The sequence below is a fragment of the Elaeis guineensis genome, chromosome 7, assembly GCF_000442705.2.
Source record: "Elaeis guineensis isolate ETL-2024a chromosome 7, EG11, whole genome shotgun sequence".
NCBI lineage: Eukaryota > Viridiplantae > Streptophyta > Magnoliopsida > Arecales > Arecaceae > Elaeis > Elaeis guineensis.
Genome location: NC_025999.2, coordinates 5,688,135 through 5,707,033, shown reverse-complemented (window position 1 = coordinate 5,707,033; position 18,899 = coordinate 5,688,135). Strand labels below are relative to the sequence as shown.

The window sequence follows — 18,899 nt, the reverse complement described above, 5'->3', positions numbered from 1 at the left end:
TCACTCTGACCTCCACGACCCCATCCTCCCCCTCCAAGATAACTCCTTCCACCTCCGTCTCTTTCACGTTAGTGACCCCTCCTTTCCTATCCTCCCTCCTCACTCTTTTTTCCTCCTCCTACTTTGGTTGCTCCTCTCCCCTCCCTCCTTCTCCTCCTCTTCCTCATCACAACCTTCGCAATCCTGCCCTCCCAATCCATAGTAACTTCTTCTACCTCCACCTCTTCCTTGCCAGCAACCCATCCTTCCTTCTCATCCCCTTTTTCTCTTTTTTTTCTTTTGCTCCTCGTTGTCCTCCTCTTCTAAACCCACCCATAAGCTCTTTCTCTCTATAGTGGCTCTCTCTACCTCTATTTTTTCTTCACTGGTAACTCTTTTTTCCTCTTTCTTATCCCTTCTCCTGCTCTTCTCTTCCTCCTCACCCCTTCTCCTCCTTTTCTAATCATGTCCATCATGTCTTCAATGCTGCCTTCTCCTTTATGCCAACTTTCACTCCAATCCCATCCATGAGATCTTTGATGCTGCTCTCTCTTCCACACCAACCTCCGCGACCCCATCCTCCTTCTCCTCGGCGGCTTCATCCCCTCTTTGTTAGTGACCTTTCCTATATGATGACGGATATTTTCGTCTATTTAAATGATAAGCTCATATCATTTATTGGTAAGTAAACGATATGACAACTTTGAAATATTTAAAAAATTTGGCGGCTACTTATACTTTTTAAAGTAGAAGGGATATAAATGATATTGGACTAAAGTTGAAGGGTATTTTTATAATTTAATCCTAAAAATGGCATGCCCATGTTTAGTGCAATTAATTGTTGAATCTTTATCTTGCATCATCAAGAAGTCTGAATAAAGTGTAACTTGACTGCAACAATTTCTCCTATCATATTACATAAATTGATGGCAATTTCTTCGATATAACTCAACCCTCTTTTGCAGTTTGGATTATCAATGAGTTTCTTAAGCTTCTCTAAAAATATTGTCTCCAGTTACTGTCTTAGCATGTGCCATAAGTTTCAAAGTTTATAATCTACAACTTAAATACGAAGCTTTGGAGGAGAGGGTTAGTCTTTCCAAGCAAAGTTGATGTCTCTAACAAATTATAATTGTATGCACTTAAAATAGCATTATGATTTTGTTTGCATACCCAAATAACCCCTAATTTAGATTTTGACACATCCAAGAACCTGGATAATGACGCAGTTGCACCGTGCTTGTTGCATAAGGATTTGCCTATGAGCAAGCCTACTTGACCTCATAATCCTTAATTTGTATCTAGATGGAAATTGAAACATTTTGATTGAACATGGAAATTGAAATCCATGTCATGAAATAAAGATATCAATGGCGCTTGATGATACTCCGTAAAATTAGTCGCAGAAGCAAGTTCCTATTAAAAAGATGCTGGAATCTTCAATTGGAAGGAAAGAGAAGTCTTTCAAGATAAGAGGAAGGAGAAATTAGGGGCTGTGTAGAGCTTCTATTTCATGATCATAGACTTCTATGGTTTTGGACAGGATCAAATGAAAGCTAGCTCCCCGCCCTTCAACATCAATTGAGGTGCTCCCATAACAGGTTCTTGTCAATTTGGTGGCTAGTCTCTGTTTGTTCTGTTGTTTTCTTCTTCATCTACCGTTTCCTCTCTTCTTTCTCCATTTCTGTCAATTTGGTGGCTGTCTCTGTCAACCCCATCCTAAGACGATAGGAACCACAAGTCTAATGGCAATTTCAGCAAAACCCCTTTCAATCCACGCAATTAGGACGTCCTGCTAGTTGCTTGGTCCATCTATCATCACTACTGACTCGGTTGCTGCTCAGATTTTGCCATCGTCATCTAATTCGACCCAACAACATGCGACATCTAGTGACACCAATTTACATCATGCAGCGATGCATATGTAGCCACTTGGCTCATTCGAGGCCCGGCATTATACCTCATGGCTTAATGGTGGATCTCTTGCTGTCAAATGAGTCTGATGATCGAACCGCCAAGCTTACATCCACTGGTGAAAGCTCAATTTCTCATAGCAGCCATTTGATGATGACTCGTTCTAAGGATGGTATCCTAAAACCTCTTAATTTCAATGTTAAATACTCTGACTTTTATTGCACATGCTGATTTAGTTGAGCCCAATTGTTATACACAGGCTTACACAGATGCCACTTGGTGTCAAACTATGGGTATAAAATATAATGATTTAATTTCTAATAGCATTTAGGAATTAATTTCCTCTTCACCACATCAACACATTATAGGCTGCTGATGGATTTATAAAATCAAACGCAAATCCAATAGTTCGATTGATTATAAACTTTGTCAAAGGCTTCAATCAATAAAAAGGTAATGATCATAGCGAGATCTTTAGTCTTATGGTGAAATTGGTGATTGTCTATACAGTACTCTCACTTGTAGTTTTTAGGAGATGGCTCATTCACCAATTGGATGTCACGAATGTCTTCTTTCATAGATATCTCGATAAAGAAGTCTTCATAAAATAACCCGACTTTCCTAACTTAGCTTATTCACGTTATGTTTGTCATCTTCGACGCTCTGTACATGAGCTAAAACAAGCTCCATGGCTTTATTTTGCCTTAGTTCTTATTTTCATGATTTGAATTTTTTTTGTGGATCTTGGGTTGATGTGTCTCTCTTTATCACATGCATAAATATCTAGATTCTTCTTCTTCTTCCTATATATGTTAATGATATTATTCTCACAAATATTTCTAATCCTTTGCTTGATGACCTAGCTTTTTGTCTCACTTATGATTTGTTATGAAAGATTTGGGCCCACTCTATTATTTCTTAGGCATTGAGACCCACTTTGTATAAAATGGCTTAGTTTTTATACAATCCAAGTATATTCCTCATCTTCTCAAGAACACTCACATGGATGGCTCCAAGCTTGTTATTACTATGGTACCATCTGGGTCCAAGCTCTCACTACATGCGAGTGATTTGTATTCAAACCTAACTCATTATCATAGCATGGTTGGGTCTTTCAATCCTTCAGTACTTTATTCTCTCTTGGCCTGATATTGCCTGTGTGATAAATTATGTGTATCATTTTATACAGAAGCTAACTAATGAGCACTGGAAGGCCTCTCCAGTGCTATTTCCATATTGCACTATACGGAAGTTATTTTGGAGGGTAATTCCTTCACTATTGTTTCTTCGATTTTTTGAAATTCGATGTCATCAGAATTCTTCTCTGCTTCTATCTGATTTGTTTCACTTTATTTCATCTCTTAAGTTCTTTCATGTACAATATGTTTTTAGAGAGGCAAATCAAGTGATAGATTAACTCACGGGCTTAGCTTCATCATTTGATCTTCAATCATCTATTCCTTCGGCCCTTTGTCTTCTAGCATCGAATGCTTCAAGAGTTTGTTTTTTCTATTTTTGATTATTTTTGTTTTATGTTCATATGTGTTTTCTTTTAATTGTTTTTGTCATTGTACCAAAAAAAAAAAATAATAATCCTACTGCACTTGAGGGGGGATATTGGCCCAATTATGATGATGCCATGATGAATGCTTGGTCAACAAATACCCAACTACCGTTTAATTGTCATAAGACCACAATCATGGAATTATTGCTAGAAGGACAATATTGCTGGAAACAAGCTTGATTACCTTCCAAATATAGCATCCCATTCTTGGGAGACAACTTTGGTTGAGACCAAGGATTTTACATCATGATGGGATTGGGGGCATCTCGACAATCCTTTCCCTTCTTGCGAGAAAATAGAATCGGCACAGGGTGGAAACTTTGAAACTCTCGAGAGAAGAAAATAAAAAAAATAAAAAAAATAATAAAAAATAATAAAAAGAAAGAATAAAAAAAAAGAAGAAAGAAATGAAGAGAGAAGAAAAAGAAAAAAGAAAAAAAAAAAGAAAAAAGAAAGAAAAAGATAAGAAAAGAAAAAAAAGGAAAGTAAACAAAAAGATAGAGAAAGAAAGAAAAATAGATGGAGAATACCTATTGGGATGCATTACTACAGCTGGGATGTACGATTGGGTTGTTGTCAGGATGGGATGAGATGAGATAGTAAAGCATTCTATTTGATGAAAAAACTGAGATATCTTTATCCTACAACATCCAAACCTTTTGTTAAGACAAATTCAATTACTTTCCTATCATGATTATGATTACTTTTATGAAATATCATTATACAATCCTATATTATCATTATATGATATTCCACAGTTGTAATTTTCCTTTATCATTGAGATTTGATTCTTTACTAATTTGTATATAAAAACATAGCATTTCAATGAATATGATTGGAAATTATAGTTGAAATAATTCCTCTTATAATACTCATTCTTGTGGGACATGTTACTTTCTATGGGATGAAGAAAATTTTAGAAATAACAAATTTTTTTTCTATGTTTAATATGATTTCTAGGCTGCCCACAAACTTTTCCTAGTAGAGAAAATACTAAAAATAAACCTAAAAGTAGCACCGATTCATCCTTAAAATGGTAAATTTGTAATTATTAACAAGTTCAGAAAAACAATCAATAACTCTTAATCATTTCAATCATACAATCCCTATCTGCCTTTGGACTGAGATGATTTAAGATAAATGATGGTGGATACCATGCAATAGTCGGATTCTCGAATATATCTATTCTAATTGTGGAGCATTTTTGAAATTTATATACGGTAAAGTATTTCTTTGAATGCAATCTGACAAATTAAGCAAACATAATAATAATTACAAAATTTAAATGTTTAAATATCTATTTCTCTAGCTTGTAACACTATTTGAATTGAGGGCATGGTAGTACCTAAACTTCCCCCTTGATTGAATGTCATTGGCTTTAGAAAAATCCCAAAGAATATCTTGAATTTCTCTAGATGCCTTGGGAGGCGAGCAATGGCCCTTGGTTGGACCTCTTCCTAGACGTGATCCATCAGAATATGGTTGAGGAATCTACCTATACCTCAGAGAGTAGAATGGTACAAGTAACTTATCAGATTTGACTATCCAGGAATAGCTTAATTTTCGAAGCTGAGATGGTGCCTGCACATTGGATGCTGGAAAGAGCCATTTGCTTCACTATAGAGTATAATTGTTTCAATACTATCTGTCCATCCTTGATGCTTGTGATTCCTGGGACCCTCATGCTACTTCTGTAGTGATCTGAAGGGTTATTTTCATTTTCTGGGAGATCCTCCTTTGGGGTTTGTCAAGGATAATTTTGATGCCAGTGTCAAGATGGCAAGGGTGGTACTGGCTATATCATCCGAGATCTAGATGTCATATTACTGATGGCAGGGGGCTCATATCTTTTTGAGCTTTCTATCCTCGAACTTAAGCTTCAAGCTGCTTAGACGGGCATTATCTGTTCCAGACAGGAGCTGGAGAAGATTTTCATAGAGAGAGGTTCTGCCACTGTTATAGTTGGATTCAGGATGATATGAAGCAGCTGGAGGCCATTTGCTCCTCCATGATATCTGGATTTTCTTTCATGATTCTATCACAGTGTCTTTTCGACATATCTTTGGAAAGGTGAACAGCGCAGTAGATTATGTTGCATCTTATATCGTTGAGCATATGGGAGACTGGACCCGATGATCGGATGAGACTTGTCTGTAGCCCTTATAGGATCTTTTATTTTCCGACTTCATAGGTTGTACTTACACTAGAGTATTGTGGTCGCTTTCTTATACAAAAACATGCGACATCCTTTTCAATTTTGCTGACCTTTAACCCTTAAATTTTCTTAGATATTTCTTTATATAATATGATACAAGATGAAGCATGCTCATACCCGCTATTGTTATATTTGTTAACTTCGATCTTTGGTTACATGTAATCAATCAATAATCCAACGTATCTAAAAATATTTACTTGGGACAATTACTACTTGTGAGATAGTCACACTCCGACTGTCACAAACAAATATGATATACTCAAATAAAATAAACTTGAGAAGGTTCACATGGGAGATGGCTAACGCTACGGAGGGGGAGGTGGAAGCTCTGCAACAATGATTCACTTAGGTGGTAGCCTTTGTCGAGGAAGAAATCAACAAAGCTTGCGACCTATGGAAAATGGCTCTAATAGATAAGTTCTTAGGAAGAGGGCTTCCATTAGAGCTTGTTAAGCAAGAGAAAAAAGCAACGATGGAACATCCAAGGAGAGTTCCAAGTCTCTTTGCTGAGGGGGTGTTAATATTTGATCTACCTTCTGAGGAGGTTCAAGAGAGAATCTTTGCTAAGGGTCCATAGACACTAGCAAGACAGCTTTTGGCCTAGGAAAGGTGGAGGCCAAGTTTCAACCCTATCCAGGATAAGATTCACCAGGCTAGGGTTTGGGTGAGTCTACTAGACCTGCCCCTGAAATTTTGGGATAAAGAGAAAAATTTCAAAATTGTCTCTGTGGCTGGTACTCCTATTTTATTGGACGAATGGACAGAAGCCTTAGACAGAAGTGATTTTGTGTGAATGTGCATCCTTATTGATATTGAGAAGAATGTCTGCCTAGGGGCTAAGATCAGGGTCAAGGACATGATAATTTGGCAGCAATTCATCTATGAAGAGCTGCCAAATATATGCTATGCCTGTGGATTGCTAGGAAGAACTCTGAAATTCTGTGGATGTATGGAAACTCAGGGAGTCAAGTTGCTATACAGTCTCTGGATCCATGCATTTAGGGTACCAATCTCACCAGAAACATTGCAGGGAAGCTGTAAATCACCAAATCTTAACCCTGCTGGTGGACAAGTATCCTTGGCATGGATGCAGCCAAAAATAACAATAAGGAAATCATCGTCAAAAGCTTCTCTTGTTGAGGATGAGGCAGGGCCATAGGCTATGTCAGGAAAAAGATTTGCCTCACTGATGAGCGATCAATCTGAGGGGCAATCATAATCCCAAAATATGGAAATAGTATTGATACCTGAGTGTCTAATATCGCAACAAGTCCAAGAGGGAGCAAGGAGAAAAGAAAGAGATCAGCACCAAAAAATGATGCATTGGACATTAGAAAAACAATGGCTCAGATTGGCTACCACGATCTAAGGTCATCATTTTGGAAAAAATAGGAGAGCAGGGTCCTGATCAAAACAAGCAAGCCTCTGCAGCAATATTTCCAAAGCAAAGGAGTTCTTGCAAGGAGGTTTGGAGGCCTGTGGCTCTTAATGCAGGAGAACAAAGGAAGAAACAGATGATGGAGGCAGTAGGACTGAGCACGGGTCAAGTTCGATCGGGTTGGGAGAAATTTCATCCGATCGAATCCAATCGGATTGGAAAACATTCAATCCATCGTCGATCATTTATCATGTATCAACTGTTTGAAACCGAAGTGAACGATTTATAGCGGATTCGGATGAGTTGTGTCGGTTTGGACTTCAATATTGATCCAATATTAATTTTAAATCTAATATTAGTCTACTTAAATTTATTTATTATTTTGTTATCAATTTAATACAAAAAGATCTAAACCTTATAAATTACAAATTTTGGACTTATTTTTAAATCTATACAAAATAGAACAGAAAGCAGAAGATTTACTCATCTGAAAGCAACTACATCTGAAAGCTTTCACTTTAGAATTATCTCAAATTGATGTGCTTCCATCCATAATTCAATATTAATATTCTCATGAATTCAAATGGATGACGCGATATTTTTTAGAATAAAATATTAAGCCTAAAAGATGTTGTCCTAAAATGAAAGTGAGTTTGTGAAATACCACGTCGGTTAGATTTGATTTCATTCGGATTAAAAATATAGAAACTGAATTTGATAGTAAATAACTTATTTTTTACAAACCACAACCCGATTCCACCCGATTTATGTTTTTCAACCGATCGAAACCGATGTTTATTAGGTCGGATTGGATGGATTTCTTCGAGTTTTGATTATTTGCTTAGCCCCAGGAGGCAGCTATCAATCCAAAGAAGACACATCAATACTGTAGAGGAGAATCAACAAAAACAGGGTAAAGGTTTTCATTCTCATCAAATTTATTATACAAAACTGAAAGAGAAACTAGGGCCTTCTAAATTTGGGGACATGGGAGATAATCAATATCAAATCTAGATAAGGAATCTTCCTTTAGTCTGATGATGTGTGTTCTAAGTCAACTAGCTGGTGCAAGTGATAGTAGATCAGCTGCATCAAAAAGTTGTGAATCATGAAGATTTTACCTTGGAATTACAGAGGGCTAAGTTGTCCTTTGCAAATTATGCAAAGAATCTAATTGGACAACAATGTCCCGATATTTGCTATTTTTTTGGAAAGCAGACTATCTAATGAGACCATTAGAAGGGTTAGAAGGCTGATGGGTCCATAGTAGGATATCTATATGATACCTACGCGGGGTTTATCAGGTGGTATTATAGTGGTTTGGAGGAGAGCAATAGCAACCATAAGTTTCGCTCATGATGATAGACATGTGGCTTTTGGAGTTATAACAGTTGAAAACAATCCTTCTTGGATTGTAGGTGTGGTCTATGCCAACACAAATAGTTTGGAATGTAGGTGCGTGTGGAGTGAAACTGAAACAATCTTAATTACCTCTCATTCTGATCGGGGATTTTAACTGTGTATTAAATGCTTCAGATAAGAAAGGTGATAAGGCTTTACAGGTGGATTAGGATATCAGAAAATTTAGGAGGTATTTAGTTGGGATAATTAAGATCTGGAATGAAAATCGGAATGGATAACTCCTATTCAAATGTTTGATAGGGGAGAATTTCATTCTGATTTTCATTCTAGAGAAGAATGGGAATAATCTATTCCTTTCTGTAGTCGAATCCGGCCCCACCTCAAGAGAGTCAAAATCTCATTCCACTAGAATGAGATTAAAAAAAAAAAATTATTAGACGTGGGATGTGGGGTGTGAGTGCGGAGGAGGGAATGGAAGAGGGAGAGCTTGGGGAGGAAGTTGGAGGGACGTCGGTGGTGACGATGAAGGGGCGACAGTGGATGAATGGATGAAGGAGGGACGAAGGGGCGGTGGTGGCTCGGAGGAGGTGCGGGCCATCGGGGGGGGGGGGGGGCATGGGGGAGCCATGGACCACCAGGAGTTTGGAGGGGTGGGTCGGAGAAGGCGTTGGTCCCACGAGGGTGGGGGAAAAGGTGGTGCAGAGAAGTAGAGGAGGTGGGGGGGCCGGGGATGGTGGGGTGGTGGCGGTGGTTTGGAGGAGTGGCGGGCCACAGGTGGGGGGTGGGGGGCACAGAGAAGTGAAGGAGGCGCGAGGGAGGCCTGGATGTGGCACAGAGGAGATGCGGGGGGCCGGAGGGAAGGGGTGGGGGGTAGCGTGGAGGAGCCGCGGTTTGTGCTGGCGGAGGTGGGGGGTTGGGCACGGTGATGCCATGGGAAGAGGAGGAAGACGGAAGGAAAAAAATAAATAAATCTCCCCTCACCCTTTTATCTCATAAAAAATAAAAAAATAAAAAAATAATAATAATATTCATAATAATAATAATAAATAAAATATTATTTTTTAAAAAATAATATTTTTGATTTCGATTTCTTTAAATGAATCAAATAGCAATAATGGGATTCATCCATTCAATTTTGATTTTGGACATGAACCAAATGCTTTAGGGAATTAGGCTATTCTGATTCCGATTCCCATTGATTCCCATTTCGATTTCTATTCTATTCTGATCGCAACAAAATACTTTTTAGATTTTTTGTTCGGAGGTTGCGACTCATTCATCTGGGTACCAGGACCTGACTATAGATGGTGTAATAGAGTTAGCTAGTCAAATTCTATTTAATATCAGTTCTCTATGGATTAAAGTGGTTTGGTCTAAGAATAGGTTCTCAGGTACTTGGGTTAACTATGATAAGCCCAGGAATTGTTCCACTATATGGAGGAAAATAGTTGACTATGGAAAGGTTGTTTAGCATCACTGCATTTGGTTAATCAGGAGTGGCAATGAAGTGAATGTTGCATTTGATCCTTGGATTTCAGCTGTGCCTATAGCTGAGTGGCCTACCTACATTAACATGGATACAAATATTGGTCTTCTGAAAGTGAAAGATCTCATCACTCTCTCTCTCTCAGCAATGGAACTTGAGCCTTATCTCACAAATGATGTCCACTGAAATGATGACCCAAATTAGCAAAATGCCCTTAGAACCAGCTAGTTGCCCTGATTAGTTATTATGGGATCAAAATTATTCTGGTGAGATAAGACTCAAGGATATATATTCCATAATTTGGGAACCTCAAAATTGTTTGAATCAGAATTTAAAATGGTTATGGAAGTTAAATGTGCCTCTGAGAATTAAATTATTCTGGTGGAAGGTTATCTGGAAATGTTTACCTTGCAAAAAAATGCTTATGCGGAGGGAAATTATGGATGAATCGTTAGCACATTGCGATCTATATCCAGATATTATAGAGGATATGTATTATGTGTGAATGCCCTTATGCAACTGCTTGCTGGGATTTATTGAAAAGGTGGTATGCAATAGATAGAGTCGTAAACTTTTTTTTTTTTCGGTAAAAGAGTTCCAAACTTTTAGAGAGAAGAAACAAGGCTTTGATAGCCCGCTGTGTGTAACTCATCTTATGTTGCTATTTCTTGGTCACCTCCCCCCTCTGGATATCTCAAGATTAATTTTGATGCGCTGTGCTGACAGATAAGGTGGTTGTGGTCTATACTATTTGAGACTGGGACGGAACTCTTGTTAGAATAGGGAGCAAATAGGTATCTATTTATCCTGCTAATTATGTATAATTACTTGCAATTTGGTAGGGTATATTTGTTGCGGTGGTAGAATTGCATTCATACAATATCCATCTTGAGGGAGGTTCCTTGTATGTCATGTCTCTTATCTCTAATCAATCAAATAAGTACTACATATTTGATTGACAGCAGGTTCTTCTATGTACCACATGATGGTAGATCTGCTATGGTGTTGAAAGCGTCGAGCCCCCGTTACCAAAAAATAAAATAAAATAAACTTCACAAACAAAATTTTAAGTGCATGAATATTATAAAATTTGGCAGGATAATTTTACCACTTAAGCATGGCTCACGTGGTCCTCACCTGCAATCTATTAAACTCATACCGTACTAAGTCTCAACGGCCCAGATCAAATCTCTAGACTTAAATTTTCTTTCAGAGTCCAGACGAAAACGCCAATCAATCACGACCAAGTGGCAAGTACCACCCACACCTATCAAGGCGATATCTACCCGGCACTCCAACCTTGCACGTGTCATCTTCCCAGGTGGTTGTTTCCCCACCCTTTTTATTGTCCCCCCGCACACCGGAGGGAGACACAGAGCGAGAGAAAGATGGGGACGGCGGCGGAGGAGCAGGTCGGCAAGAAGGACTTCAAGCTGGTGGGTTTCGACCGGTTCGTCCGGACCAACCCCCGGTCCGACCGGTTCCCGGTCCTCAGCTTCCACCATGTCGAGTTCTGGACCTGCGACACCACTAACGCCGCCGGCCGCTTCTCCTTCGGCCTCGGCATGCGTCTCGCCGCCCGCTCCGACCTCTCCACCGGCAACCCCCTGCACGCTTCCTTACTCCTTCGCTCCGGCTCCCTCCAGTTCCTCTTCTCCTCCCCCTACTCCCCCTTCACTCCCGCCGCCACCGGCGCCACCGTCGCCGACCCCGGCCGCCCCCCGATCCCCTCCTTCGACCCCGACCTCGCCCGCCGATTCACCGCCTCCCACGGCCTCGCCGTCCGCGCCGTCGCCGTCCGCGTCGCCGACGCCGCCGCCGCCTTCCACACCAGCGTCGCCCACGGCGCCCGCCCTGCCTTCCCCCCCGCCGACCTCGGCGCCGGCTTCTTACTTTCCGAGGTGGAGCTCTACGGCGACGTCGTCCTCCGCTACGTCTCCCTCCCCGCTCCGGACTCCTCCCAAAATCCCTCAAAGATCCCATCTTTCCTCCCGGGGTTCGAAGATGTGGGGGAATCCAGGCCAGATTCGCCGGATTACGGCCTCCGGCGGCTGGACCACGCGGTGGGGAACGTGCCGGAGCTGGCGCCGGTGTTGGCGTACATCGCCGGGTTCATGGGGTTCCATGAGTTCGCGGAGTTCACGGCGGAGGACGTCGGGACGGTGGAGAGCGGGCTGAACTCGATGGTGCTGGCCAACAACGAGGAGACGGTGCTCCTGCCGCTGAACGAGCCGGTCCACGGCACCAAGCGGCGGAGCCAAATCCAAACATATCTGGACCACAACGGCGGCGCCGGCGTGCAGCACCTGGCGCTGGCCAGCGACGACGTGCTCCGGACGCTGAGGGAGATGCAAGCGAAGTCGGCGATTGGGGGGTTCGAGTTCTTGGCGCCGCCGCCGCCGACGTACTACGAGGGAGTCCGGCGGAGGGCCGGCGACGTGCTCACAGAGGAGCAGATCAAGGAGTGTGAGGAACTGGGGGTGCTGGTGGACAGGGATGACCAGGGTGTACTGCTGCAAATCTTCACCAAGCCAGTTGGAGACAGGTGTGCTGCCATCTTGATCTTCTTTGTCATATCTGATTGGAATGGACGGCTAGAATTTATTTATCTACGTATTTATTCATTTATCTTGCAGATAAATATCGACCATATTTTCTATAATTTTGGGGGTGTTTGGTTGGGGTAATTAAGGTTTGGAATGAGAATCAGAATGGATGACTCCTATTCCAACTGTTTGGTTTGGGGGAGTTTCATTCCGATTCTCATTCCAGAAAGAATGGGATGGATCCATTCTTTTTGTCATTGAGATATTTGGTTTGGGAGAAGTGGGGTCTGGAATCGGAATGGATGACTCTCTTTCCAACTGTTTGGTTAGGAGTCCTATTTCGATTTTGATTTCGGGGTGGAATGGAAATGGGTCAATATATATAAAACTCAATCCCTACTCTCCTCTATGAATTCAACTTTTTATTCCGATTTTGGTCACAAACCAAATTTTTCGGAGGATTTGACCATTCCGATTCCAAGCCATTCTCATTTTCATTCTTATTTTGATTCCGGTTACGAACCAAACGCCCTCTTAATGGAATCAAAATCTCATTCCACCGGAATGAGATTAAAAAAAAAAAATTGGATGATGCAGCCGGCCTCCTTCGTGAGCTCGCACCCCAGCAATGACCGAAGGATCAGAGCCGGTGGCGGTCCCTATCCCCACCACCGTGCCTTTATCGACAGAAGCCGTCAGGAATGGGTCCCCTGCATATCCACCCCCGCCACCTCCATCCACCAGTCGCCGTCTTTTGGTGGTGATTCCGCCAACGTCTCGGGCCTTAATCTCGGTGCCGATCATGCAGCGGGGGGACCTGGCCGGTGATGGCGACCATGGGGACAGAGTCGAGGAGGGAGTCGGTGAGGCCGGAGATCAAGATAGTGGTGCTAGGACTGGAGGTGGAGACGTAGATGTTGGGCTGCCAATGGAGCAGGCATAGCCGGAGGCGGCGAAGATCTCGCCCTGCTCGTGGCGAAGGAGGTGGTTGATGATGGAGGGAGAGCAGATGAGGGCCTGGTGGATCTCCATGGAGGTGCCGCCGGGGTAGGCGAAGACGTCGATGATGCTCTCTCATTCGAGGGCTTCGACGAGAAGAAGCGGCGGAGAAGGGAGGGGGTGGCGGTGGAGGGGGAGGCACGGGAGGTGCCTGGAGTTGGGGAGGAGAGGCGACGGGGTTTGGGGGCGTCGGAGCCAAGGGAGGGGGTTTGGTGGCGCCGGAGCTAAGGGAGGGGGTTTGGTGGTCGTGCGGAGCCAGGTGCGGTGCGGACGGCGGTGGGATGGGTCTACAATAGGGGCGGTACGATCGCAGGAGGAGGGGGGGTTGTGGCAAAAAAGAAGCAGGGGGGTTGTGGCCTTCACCTCTCTTTCTTTTTTTCTTCCTTTCATTTTCTTTTCTATTTTTCTTCTTTTCTTTCGCTTTCTTTTCTATTTTTCATAAAATTATTTATATATTATATTTTATTTCATAAAATATTTTACTCTTATTATTATGTTTAATTTTTATTTAATATTAATTTTTAAAATAATTAATTTTTAAAAATTTTAGTTAAGAATAAAAATAAAAATTTGAGTTGACTCCGATTCCTATCTTTGTATGAACCAAGCAATAACAATGAGAATTATTTATTTCGATTTTGATTTCGGTCACGAACCAAATGCTTCAGGGGATTAGGCCATTCTGATTCTGAATTCAATCCATTATGATTCTCATTCGGATTCTAATTTCGATCGCGAACCGAACACCCCCTTAATTAGTTGAATAAGATTTTACCATACCAATATTTAGGATTTAGTTAAACTAAGGGACTGTTTGAAATTCCGTAATTAATTTCGAGCCAGTCTACTTTTTTGGATGCCTGCGACTCAAATTATATGGTGAGGAGTGTTTGGTTCACCGAATCAGAATGGAGATTCGAATCTTTGGAGAGAGTTGGGATTGGATTTTAGGAGAGTTGGGCAAATTCCCATGCCACCTCAGAATCGGAATCAGAGTAGACCCCCAACCAAATAGTTGGAATAAGAGTCATCTATTCTTATTTTGTCCCATGCCAGACCCCAACTCCTCCAACTAAACACCTCTTGCAGCCGCTCGATTGGGTATCTTAATTCAAAATAGAATTTTTTTTTCTATTTTCCTCTTAATTCAAAATGGAATTTTTTTTTTCCTATTTCCCTCCCCTCTCATCCACTTTGCCTCCTCCACCACTATGCATTTCCTTTGGCCCTCCCACTCTACACCTTTCCTTCACCTTCTCTACGTTTCTCAAGGCTTGCATGCACCATTATCCACTCCCCCCTCATGGCAACCTGTCCATGTTGCTGGCTATCTGGACACCGCCTTTTCATCTAGAACACCCTTTTTTTCATGTATGTTTTGTGCTCTAACTTGGCATCTGCTTGTAAGGTGTTTGATGAAATTTTTGTGAGAGATATCCATCTTTTTATCCAAATATCCTCGAAACACAAGAAGCAAGCTTTCTTATAAGTCAATTACTACTACAACTTAAGCTGCAGTGTTACTTCAACCACAAGGTTCCAAACAGCACCCGCATTTCCAACTTCTACAAAATTGGAGAAAAGAGATACCTCAAGGAACTTGGCAATTAATCTTGCTTGCTGTCTAAGTTGAGTCATAACCAATTGCAAAATGATCTTCAACTAGGTGTGTCCTCCTTTGGAGTATGGATTGAAAATTATAAATTTATTCGGGTCAAAATTAGAAAAAAAAACATGGGTGATCCTTCAAAATCATGTCCTGATTTAAGTTGTTTGTTTCTCTTTATGGTAAATAGATTTAGGTTGTCTATTGGTGCTATAAGAAAGCTTTTTTTATGTGTGCTCCTCCTCCAATCACAGTGGTTAGAGCGTCCATCAAACTTGACAAAATCTTGGTCCTTCTGTCCTCTTTCTTTTCTTGAAAATTGACTCTGTTCCATTTAACAAATTATGGGAGGTCAAGCGGTGTTAAACAACTCTTTTTTTTTTTGGTGGGGGAGGGGGGGGGGGTGGTGTGAATATGAACCAACTTTTAAATGGGGTAAACAATTGGATGCATTTCAAGTTCACTTCAGAATTTGGAGAAAGTGAAATTCATCTATTAAGCATATTTCTTTCAAGGATCTGATTACTACATTCTTTGAGTGCAGGAATGATGCACATCAGACCCTTGTTGGTCTGTGAGAAAAAGAAATCCTACTTGATTGTGGTTTATGTTTCATCTTTCTTTTCCTTTTTGTTTGTTTCGAGAAAGATATCATCTGATTTTTTTCTTTTTCGTATTGATTGTTTTACCTAAACTCTTCTGATTGAATATGAAAAAGCCTATAAAATAACGAGCTATTATCATTTCTTCATTATAGATTGAAATCTTCTAACTTGATGCACAAATAGATGGAATAACAGCAAATGGCATATTTCTTGTGCCGCTCTTCCTGCTGTTAACAGCACTTTCCTTACTGCTTTCCTACCGTTTTTTCTGGAAGTCAGACTACCCCTGAGCTCTGCACCAGGGTTCAAACCATGCCTCAAGGAAACAATAGCCCCCACAGCCCAAAGGCTATTCGGGGGATCCGAAGAGGCATCGTTCAACTAATGGTGCACTCTGTCCTTCTTCCAATCACTGAACTGCTGATGTGTCTTAGCAACTGAGGGAAGGAAGTCATGGTCTGTTTTTTCATTCAAGATTCAAAAATACAAAATCAATCAGTTGTTTGTAGTCTGGTTATTTTCTCAAATCTTAATTATCTACATCAATTTGTTATCTTCAATAATAAAATAACATTTGAGTTCTTAGGCTAGACCTGAAAATAAATAATTAACATGAATTTAGATAAATGATCTATATATTAGGGAGCAATTATTGCTTTACTGATTGGTAGCTGATCACGTACCAACTGGTTCTGAAAAAATGATATCAACCATGGTAGAAACTAGAAAGGTGGAAGTAGGATACCCAGTCTGGGAGAAACCAAATAGAATAATGAAAAAAAAATTTTTGAGAAATCTCCATTGTTAATCCTGTACCTCCAATAAATACTCTAGAGGGGGACCACAAGATGGCTTTATTAAGGGATAATGTTACATGATGATGGTAGTTCCTTAAGTTGTGTTTCTTGCGATTATGGCAGGAACAATTTGTGAATATTTATCATTTTACACATATCAATGATGGGAATTAGATGGCCTCCAATGGTAAGCTGTGGAATATGAACGAAAGGAACGCTTTGATATTGTAGAAGAAATGTTAAAGCTCTTAACAGCTTTATGCTGAAAATTTTTTTCAGAGCTAGTCAACAGGTTGGTGTATAAGTACACGAATTATTATATTTTTGACTTGTATTTTGATGCTCTGTTTGCAATATATTCTGTTGCAGGTATAACTTTTCCAGGCCTTACTGCAGTTGAGCTCTGTAAATTTTAATTGTCTCTAATCTTCTCAAGTAATTCTGGATGCAGGCCAACAATATTTTTAGAGATTATCCAGAGGGTTGGGTGCATGATGAAGGATGAAGAAGGGAGAGAATACCAGAAGGGCGGGTGCGGAGGTTTTGGGAAAGGAAACTTTTCTGCGCTTTTCAAGTCCATAGAGGAGTATGAGAAATCCCTTGAGGCCAAACCAGTTGCCTAGATGGAAAAAGGTACTACAATGATAAAACCTAATAGAGATCATCAAAAAATAGAACCTAATGATAGTAAGCAGAATAGAAGAACAAGAACTTCACCTTGCTCTTACGACTCTTGCTATGGTGCTCTGGGCCTTCTCTGGTATTTTGTTGATCGAGGTGGTACAATGTATAGACAAGGGGTTGTTTGAACCTATTCTTTGAATCTCTTTTGTTTGATTGTGAAGAAATTGTTGCTTGATGTGCATTTCTAGCTGTGAACAAATTGTTGCTTGATGTGCGTTTTTAACGCTCATTTACATGCATTTGTTTTTTCATGTTCTCTGTTCATACTTTCAGGAGAAATACTACTGTAGATCTTTTAGCTCAGAAGCTATGGACTTGGCTTTGATGGATTTTTCTTAAGTTTGGTCCAATTACTTGAGCCTGGCTCTCAGAATTTAGAAAGTTATATCAAGAGATCAGGAGGAATGGGATTTTTTTTTTTTTTGATTTTTCTTGTGCAAGAATGTTATTTATGAAGATACAGATGAGTATGGGATCGTGTGAGTCATCTCTCTATCTGGAATAACTTCACCTCTCAGGAGATGATCCTTATCTTAATCTTTTTCATTGGGTTTAGCTAGAAATTTTTTTTAAAAAAATTTAAGGAATCTTTCATATTTACAATCCTAAAAAAAAATATGAACACCATAATCATGATTTAAGGGGAATGCAAAATCCCCCCTTTTTTTTGGATCACGCAATCTTGTTGCTTCCGTGTCACAAATTCTTCTTTCCAATTTGTTCTCTGTGAAGTTTTTGCTGTTTGGATAATTTATTTATAGATAGCGTATACAGGCATCCAAATATCTCCTCGGTAAAAATATCATCAGCTTGTGTTGTGGAGAAGATAAATTCAAAGAATAAAGCAGTATGTGATTTTTTAAAGCAGCTATATCAAGAATTTGTTTACATTCTCCATCATTTTACAAAAACAAAAACAAAATCTACCTCCATATGTTCTGTCTGAGCATGAAATACTGTATATTTCATGATTGTTTTAGGTGGAAATAAATTTGATGTATTTATCTTTGTAATGTATAGTTTAATTGATCAAAATTATAATAAATATATATGAGCTATAATAATTGTTCCCATAATATGGTGGTTCAATTGCTTAGTCTCTATACCTTTTTTCTTAGTTTATAATAGAATCTCATAAATTTGCCTATCCGTAGCTGTGGAATAACACTGAAAGTCTCAAGTTTATTTTTCTTTTGTTTTCAACCCAGCATTATATTTTTCAAGTAATGATATTATTGACCATCATATATTTTCCTATTTTGTGGCAATTAGAATTGGTAAAATATATGGGTAGGTGGTTTCAGGATTCGAATGCAATTTTGTTGTTTCACAAGCGTTACAATAATCAACTATTTAGTCTATACTACGACTTTAGTGGTGGTAAATATAATTATTCTAGATGTGAGTGTAATGTAAGGCTGGAGAAATCTTGAATCATATGTGGTTACACTTTATATGAACCAAATGTTTCAGGCATGAGCCATGATCACAAGTAATCATAACTTAGACTATGATGATAATAAGGATTATTTGGAATTGGTTTTTAAGAATTTGGATATTATTGAGGTTTGGTGCTTTGAATTCGGCCTACAATAGTGAAATTTACTATAGCAAAGTCTAGATGCGGAGAAGCCCATACGTACAGGCCCAAGATGGATAGGCTCGACCCAGGCACTGGCCTACAGAGTGCGTGGCCCAGGCAGGCCTGCTGCACACTAGGCCAGTGCGGGCATGCGGCACAGGAGGCGGACCTAGATGCAGTCC

The 18,899-nt window shown here is 40.3% G+C and overlaps 1 protein-coding gene across 2 annotated transcripts; it reads left to right on the top strand.

Annotated features, from left to right (window-relative positions):
- The first annotated feature begins 11,231 nt into the window (after positions 1–11,231).
- LOC140859118 (4-hydroxyphenylpyruvate dioxygenase-like) lies at positions 11,232–17,386 on the top strand. 2 transcript variants are annotated; one of them, XM_073260664.1, is made up of 2 exons: positions 11,232–12,443; positions 16,575–16,845. In XM_073260664.1, the coding sequence occupies exons 1-2, from the start codon at positions 11,287–11,289 to the stop codon at positions 16,585–16,587; spliced, it is 1,170 nt and encodes a 389-aa protein (XP_073116765.1). In that variant the 5' UTR covers positions 11,232–11,286; the 3' UTR covers positions 16,588–16,845. The 2 variants fall into 2 exon arrangements, with proteins under 2 accessions (XP_073116765.1, XP_073116764.1); XM_073260663.1 differs by lacking the exon at positions 16,575–16,845 and adding an exon at positions 16,903–17,386 and having other exon boundaries at positions 11,234–12,443.
- The last annotated feature ends 1,513 nt before the right edge of the window (positions 17,387–18,899 follow it).

Bases quoted from the DNA above. Each gene is read 5' to 3' on its own strand.
- LOC140859118 (XM_073260663.1), top strand. From the start codon at position 11,287: ATGGGGACGGCGGCGGAGGAGCAGGTCGGCAAGAAGGACTTCAAGCTG. The intron at 12,444-16,902 runs GTGTGCTGCCAT...TTCTGGATGCAG, and splicing joins ACCAAGCCAGTTGGAGACAG to GCCAACAATATTTTTAGAGA.